At 52.8% G+C, this 7,657-nt stretch overlaps 1 protein-coding gene across 2 annotated transcripts; it reads right to left on the bottom strand.

Moving 5' to 3' along the window:
• Window positions 1–1,027: 1,027 nt before the first annotated feature.
• Window positions 1,028–3,705, bottom strand: S100A9 (S100 calcium binding protein A9). 2 transcript variants are annotated; one of them, XM_025428943.3, is made up of 3 exons: window positions 3,547–3,705; window positions 3,023–3,187; window positions 1,028–1,350 (listed from the first exon to the last, which is right to left on the bottom strand). In XM_025428943.3, the coding sequence occupies exons 2-3, from the start codon at window positions 3,170–3,172 to the stop codon at window positions 1,108–1,110; spliced, it is 393 nt and encodes a 130-aa protein (XP_025284728.1). In that variant the 5' UTR covers window positions 3,173–3,187; window positions 3,547–3,705; the 3' UTR covers window positions 1,028–1,107. The 2 variants fall into 2 exon arrangements, with proteins under 2 accessions (XP_025284728.1, XP_025284727.1); XM_025428942.3 differs by having other exon boundaries at window positions 3,023–3,183; window positions 3,547–3,698.
• Between the last annotated feature and the right edge of the window lie 3,952 nt (window positions 3,706–7,657).

Here is a 7,657-nt window from a genome sequence, read left to right on the forward strand (position 1 = left end):
TGGGGCAGCGGAAACCTGACTGGCTCTTTCTTCCTGCTCAGTAGTGGGAAAGGAGCTGGGACATCCAGCCCATAGAAAAGATAGATTCAAGGCCCTTCCCTCTCTGCACTTTTTTGTTTTATTTTAGATTTTACTTATTTATCTGAGAGAGAGAGAGCATGAACAAGAGGGAGGGATAGAGGGAGAAGCAGGTTCCCCACTGAGTAGGGAGCCCAATGTAGGGCTTGATCCCAGGACCCCAAGATCATAACCTGAGCCCCCGGCACCCCTCTGCACTACTTTGAACAATTCTTCCACTTTATGGCCTTGGGCTGGTTCCTTCTCCACTCTGTTTCACTTTCTTCATTTCCAGGGAGGCCTGAACCCAAAGTCCAACCTCCTCATGGTAGTGGTCGAGCCTTATAGCAGCAGGGACATGATTGGAGCTCTTCTCTCTCTCCATCCTGCTGGCACTGGGTGGGCATGGGGTCAGACTCCCCCACTTTCATCCCTGCCCGCACCTGCCCCAGTGTCCATCCATGATGACATTGCTCGGTCTGTGAAGAGACATCAATTTGCTCAACGTGGATTCAGAACTCAGTTTATGGGTAAACATCTCCAGTATAGTGTCCTCAGACACAGTCCATCTAGGATCACCTCTGGACAACTTCCAGAGGAATAAGGTCTCTTAGGAGACACCCAGCTGTGGAAGGTGGTAGACAGCACTGGGGGAAGGGGCCAGGGCTTGGGTGGGGGTGGCCTGAATGTTGAGGGAGGTATCTGCCTTTTGCTTTCTATGGTATCGACTGGCAGTATGGCAGTACGAGGAAGTCCTGAGCTGGAGTGAGGTGACTGGGGCCTGAGTGAGAGGTGAGGAAATAGTCAGGGAAGCGAGCCCAAGGGGCTTAGAACAGACCCACATTTTGTGGCTTCTCACTCTGTTCTTACCATGTGAAGGGGTTGGGCAGTTAGGGGGCAGGGCTGCATGGCACCCTGGCCCCTGGAGGGACAGGCTAGAGGCGGGCGGTGGAAGAAGCAGGCAAAGTGCTGGCTTGGAGGAAGACTTTATTTTGCCCCCCAGCTAAGGCCGTTCAGCCTCTCTGTGGCCCTAGGTGGGCAGCCTCCTGATTAGTGGCTGTGGCCGTGGCCATGGCCACCGTGGCTGTGGCAGTGGCCCTGGCTGCCCTCCCCAAAGCCTGGCCCATGGCTGTGGCCCTCTCCCTCCGGGGCATTCTTGTGCATCTCCTCATGCGAGGCCACCGTCAGCCTGGCCACCAGGATGGAGAACTCTTCAAAGTTCAGTTCCTTGTCTCCGTTCGTGTCCAGGTCTTCCATGATCTTGTTTATGGCGTTGTCATTCTTCTTCTGCTTCTGTGGGTGCAGGTGACAAGGGCAGTTAGGGCCGGCATGGCCAGCTCTACAGAAGGGGAGCTCTGCACTGACCCCAGGCAAAGGCACAGGGAACCTGACTCCCAGGCCTCAGTTAAAAAATTAGAAATGACCATTGAACTGATGCGCACAGACTAGCAGATGTTGAACATGTGTTAGACACTTGCTGATTTTTCTGCATCCAACCTGGGCACTACGATTCTCTCCATTTTACAGGAGAGGAACTGAGATCACGGGACTTCCTTGAGGTCACGCAATTAGTATGTGCAGAAAAGTCACCTCATTTGGCCTTTATAACAAGCTTCACAGGGCATCTTCCTGGAGGAAGCTGTCTTAGAAAAGGGGAAGTAGTTTGTGCAGATCCATGAGGCTTGGGAGGGGGAGAGTGGGTGTGAGCCCCACCTGTCCCAGTCCCTCTACCAGTGTGGGCTCCCTCCCGTTGCCTACCTGTTCCTTCCCTCTCTAGGTTACTTATTACTGACACTCATTTCAACCTACTTGGGGTGGGGAACATCTGATGAAAACAAGATGGTTTGTATGTTGTGTGGGGCTGGAGAGCGGTGCATGCTCTGCATTGACCCCAGGCTGTGAGAGTTTGGGGGTGGGGAGGACCCAGGCTGCAGTGGGTGGGCCCATAGGCTAGGCAGGCTCAGCTGAGGCCCCTCCCAGTGCCCCCCTTGCAGGTGCCCTGCTCAACCCCCAGGCCAGTCCACATCGCCTGGTCTTCTGTGCTTTCTCTGCCAGCCTGGGCTGAGCCCTCACTGTGCCACAGCTGCTGGGCAGGGCCTCAGTTTTCCCTCCTGGACACGGGAGGTGGGTGGTGGGGTCGGTGGAGGAGTTCCACGGAGGAGAACCTGGTCCCACCAGCTCCTGGATGTCCTGACCCGGCTTCCCCTTGCACCTGTGCGGAGCTGTGAGCATCCCATCTGCTTCCTGAGGGGTGCAGGCCTGGCCTTGGGGAGGGTGGGAGGGCGCCAGCCGCCCCGGGGGTGTGGAAGGGAACCTGGGGGCAGGCATCTCACCCTTCTTACTCCTGCCTGTTTCCCCATAGTTGTAAAGTACACTGGAAGATGGGGGGGGGGGGTTGGGGCAGGGGGAGGAACGAAGGAACAAATCCTCCGTTTTTTCTAGAACTGCCTAGAAATGTTCCCATTAGGAAAATACACTAATCATGTTACTAAGTGTGTTTTGTTCCTGGGTGCATCTCCCCACGCTCTGTGCTCCCTGCTCCGGACCCTCCCACTTAGGGAGATCCCACAGCTCTCACACTCAGACCTCTCTGGGTTCAGGTTCTGGTCTGCTCCCGGGCTGTCAAGGCTCATCCTCAGGTGGTTCCCTCCCCAGGTCAGGTGTCATCTCTGCTCCCCCCACCCCATCACCTGCAGCGCTCTCTCTCATGTCCTTTGGAGCACTAACGGGATTGGATTCATCCGTATTCTTTGTGAGACAACATCTTTCCTGTGTGTCCCAACCATGGGGCCCTATGTGCCACTACATACCCGCACACAGCACACACGGTCTGCTTCTACCTGGGAGCAGCTCCAGGGACAGAGCACCTGCTGCCCCTGGAGGGTGGGTGAAGGAGCTGGGATTTCCTCCTTGGCCACTGCAGAGTGCACCCCACGCCCCAGGCTTGCCTGGAACCCCTGCCTACCTTGAGGAAGTTTGGCAGCTCCTTTTTCACCAGCTGTTTCATTTCTTTCTGGTTGAGTTTGTCCGGATGCTCCAGTCGCACAGAGTACTGGTGGAAGATGTTGATGATGGTCTCGATGCTACATTCTAGCTGCGACATCTGGTCTGCCATTTTCCTGCACTCTGTCTGAGGAGTGGACAAGTGAGGGTTCAGGAGCTTAGAAGAAAAGGTTGCTGAGCTCCCCTGACATCTCTCAGGCTGCTCGTAGAAACAATGGGGGTGATACAGAAGGAAAAGAAACTGCAAGTGCTCTGGGAGGAGATCCTGCCCCATGTGGCAGGGGTGGCTTTAGAATATCTGGAGAATGCTAAAGAGAAGAGCATTTGAAGACAAGAGGCTCCCGCAGAATACGATCCAAGAAAATGTGAGGAAATTTTCAAGTGGGTGGATCAGTCGCGGAGGGCTTTCAGGAGGAGGCCTTGGAGGAGGCCTGTCATGGCGGGAGGTTAAGAAGAAGTCAGAGTGGAAGGTTAGAACTCACTTACCCAAGCCAGGGAGCCACACAGAGGGGTTTGATAGCTCGGTGTGTGTCTCACATTTATAGGCAGCTCCCGGCTGGACGCTCGGCCCTCTTGGGAAGATTGCTTCACAGGTGAGCAGTGTGGTAATGCTGAGCTGGGCTGTCAGTGCCAGGAAGGGTGCTGGGGTGGGACAGGAAATGTTCACAAAGCTCCTTCAGCCTTTTTGTGAAATGCCCAGCCCCAGGCCTGGAGCCGGTTTGGGAGGAAGCTGGCTGGGCAGCTCACTTCCCCTCAACCTCCACCCTCTGCCCTACCTGAGCAAGCCAGCAGCCTCTCCCTGTCTCCCCCTGCTCCCACCGAGGTTGGGTCAGTCAATGGCTGCTGGCTCTGCATCTCCTGTGCGTGCCAGTCGCCCAGCAAGCCCTCCTTTTCTCCCACCTGGCTCTGAGATAAACACTCCTTGACGGCTGAGGTTCTTGCACTCAGGATGAGCTGGAGATTGGAGGGTCATTGGAGGCACTGCACCCCCTTGTATTGCAGATGAGGAAGCTGATGCCAGAGAGCGGCCTGCTTGGTGACATAGCAGGAACTGGGCCCAGACATTCTGGTTTTTGGTTAAGGGCGATTCTGATCACACCTCCCTCTTGCAGTCTGAGTGACAGATCCTCAGGGTGAATGTGTTTCTAGAGCCATGCCTTCAGGAACTCACATAGCAGAAGGCAAATATTTTTATGTAGCTTCTCGTTGGGCAAGATCTGTCCCTCCCAGGCTACAAACCTCCCCTGCCCAGGGCAGCAAACTGAGCTGCTTAGCACAGCACATAGAGCTCCCCAGAAACACCTGTCCTTCAATAAGCCTACAAATTATCAGCTTCCACTTGCAGCCATTTCTAGATAAAAAAGAAACCTGAACTCTCTAAAGGGGCCACTAAGGTCCCCCCAAGTCTACAGCTGAAAGGACTTTTCATGGAATTGTGTTTCTTCTGTACCTCTGAAAGGGTAACACTTTAAAGCTCAATCATCTTTAAGCTGAGAGGCTTATTGATGGTGTGTACAAGCTCATTGAAAGAGATTTTTTTTAGACAGATTTTCATGACCTGTTTCCACCCACTCCATCACCTCTTTTACACCAAAAGTAGTCTGCAGGGCGTGATAGCTGTTTCTTTTGTGCCATTTTGGGGTGGAGAAGGTGGATGTGATTAAGCCAATAATTCAGGACTTAATTCCCTCTCATGTTGTGGTTTTCTACCCTTGCACCAGAGTATGAAATAGCTTCTAAGAGTCCCAGCTCTAAGCTGGGAAGAGTCTCTGTGACTGTAATCACGTTGTGACAACACTCGGAATAAAAATTGGACTTGTTATATTCTCACTACTCAGTTTATTTTTTAGCAGTTTAATGGGTACATTTTAGAGTCTTCCATTTTGTGTGGAATTAGATCATCCCCTTCAAATGCTGTAATTAACATCACTTAAAGTAAAACTTGAATAAAATATTGAAACCTAAAAAAAAAAAAAAAAAAAAAAAAGAAACACCTGTCCTGCCCTGCTCTGCCCATCAGCTTCCCCTCCTGCCCCCATCCAGCTCCTCCCTTGGGCCCATAGGCTCCCCTGCCACATGCACCCCAGGCCTTCATCTTTGATGCTCTCACCCCTTCACTCATGACATGGTGCAGTCCTACTGACCCCTCGTGGCTCGGTTCAAATGCCACCTCATCCAGAAGCCTGCTGGTCTTCCCAATTGGAAACCATTGTTCCTCTTCAACGCCACTCCCACACCACTGCCAGCTCTCAATACTTGCTCTCCTTGATTTGTGTGTATATTTTGCCTGACAATTGCCTGTAGATCCTCAAGGGAACTACTTCATGCTCCCACCCTCCTGAGCACACGACCCAGGGCTTGGCAGATGGGAGATCTCACATTTGCTAAAGGATCATGTCTTGACTGGCAGCCTCTCCTCGAGACCCAGGAAGCATGTCTGGAGGACTTTGCTCTGGCCAAGCTCTCCTGTATCTGGGAAGATGTCCTCTTCCACCCCTACCAGTGACTCTGTCCAGTCTTTGTGAATCCTCCCCTCACTTCTCAGCCCCTGTTCACTGCTTGGCTTTCTGAGACCTCAGGCACCCCTGTGTGCTGTGCCTTGGCCCTGAGCACATCCTGCCTTGTACTGCTGAGATGGCACACGGAATTGTGGTTAAGAGTTCAGACTGGCTGTGTGACCTTAGGCAGTTTACTTAACCTCTCTGGGCCTCACTTCTTTGTCATTAAAACAGGAAAATAACAACCTGTCTTGAGAATCGAGACCATATGTATAAAGGTGGAAGAGCTCAGTAAATAAGAGGCAATCTTATTAGTTATCGTTTCATTTGTTAATACAAGTATTGGTTGATCACCTACTATGTGCCAGGCAGTAGGGCTAGATGTTGGAGGAACTTGATGAAGGAGTCCTAATACACGGAGGGGATGTAATATAATGTCTCGCATTCCTAATCACATCTTAAACCCTTGGGAGCTAAGGACAGGGCCTAGCACAGTGCCAAGTACACAGCAAATTTTTAATAAACAGTTGCTTGAATCAATGAGTAAATCACCCTGATGGAATGAACAGTGCAGGACCAGGTCTGCCCTCCGTGTTTGCCCTGGTGGAGGAAGCGCAGGCTGTGCGCAGGCTGTTAAGGAATCTCTCTTCTAGGCACTGCAGCAGGTGCCTGGGGCTCCTCTCCCCTGCACTCCACAGCGCCCTCTGCTGGCTGTGATTTCGCTCTGCACCACTGGGCCCAGACCCCGGCTTGCAGGGAGAAGGCGGTGGAGCTCCCTGGGGGACTCCCGTGGGGCTGGCAATCCCCGTGGGGCCTCCGCCAGGAGACAGTACGGACTGGTGGAGACTGTGGTGAATGGACTGTTCTTACCTCCAAGGAGCAGCAGTACTTACCCTTGGGCTGAGGGGGGCAAGTAGACCAGGTGTTGTCACATCTCCTGAAGGCCTAGAAAATAGGAATTTTTATGTGAAAACTCCTGCTTATACAATTGTTCAGCTAATTTTACAGAAAAGTGAAAACATTAGCAATGAGGCATGACGTGTGCCAAAGAAAGCACGCCTACAGGCAGATGCTGCGCCCCTGCTTCTGACCGGCAGGCCTGCCTCATCTGCTCTGCTGCGGCTCCTCAACGCAGAGCCTAGGTAGGAACAAGGGCCTGACTCTGTAGGCGCTGGATGAACATGTGGCGAAAGAATAAATGCAGGAGTGCACGAATAAGCAAAGAAATGAGAAAGCATGAAGATGAACACTGGTCTGTTGCCCTTTGACTTTCCGCAGAGCCCTTGCCTGTGCCGGTAGAGTGTCACAGGATTTCAGTAAAATGGGGGATGTGGAGAATAGGACCAGCAACTGGGGGGAGTGAGCAGCGGGGCAGGCCTCCAAATAGATGGGGGTCTGCACCTGTGGGTCCCCTGTTGGTAGTGGTTCTCTTGCATCAGAAGGCCATAATGCTCCAGGCTCCAGGCTGGCCTCTGGTCAGGGGAGGCCGGCACTGAGCTGTGGAGGTCCTGACCCAAGCAGCTTATTTCTGGTTCCATCCAGTCGCTGCCCCAATGCCACCTATCCTCACTGCCAACCAAGGCCACAGGTTGGGATGTGGGGTGGTAGGGAGTGGGATCTTCTCCTTGGGGAAGCTCAGAGCCTCCTGCTATGGCATGATTTGGGGCCATTCTCCTAGTTCCAGACAGGGATTCTGGAGGCTGCCATTGAAAGAAAAGGTTTCCTCAGCTGTGGTCAAAACAATGAAACAACCATGAAAGCATGTGTTCCTTCCCAGTGTCCAGAACCGAGAGTGGGCCTGTGTCCCCTTCTCTGCAGCCATCCTGCTGTTGTCCCTTCTAAGTTGTTGGTATCAAACCAGGTATTATAATGGGGCTGTGTGTCCTTCAGCCTGCAGGATCCTGGTGAGAGTTCAGGCTCAGTGAGGCGCTGAGCGCTGGATGCTGGTCCTTGCTTCTCCAGACTTGCTGGATGGGCTCTGGAAAAAAATATCCGTGTCTAGGACTCCCTTTTCTTATTCATTAAGTGAGGAGGTTGGATCAGCTGGCCTTCAGGTCATTTCTAGCATTGACTCCAGGTTTTGAAGCAATCTTGGTGGG

This window comes from Canis lupus, chromosome 7 (assembly GCF_003254725.2).
Source record: "Canis lupus dingo isolate Sandy chromosome 7, ASM325472v2, whole genome shotgun sequence".
NCBI lineage: Eukaryota > Metazoa > Chordata > Mammalia > Carnivora > Canidae > Canis > Canis lupus.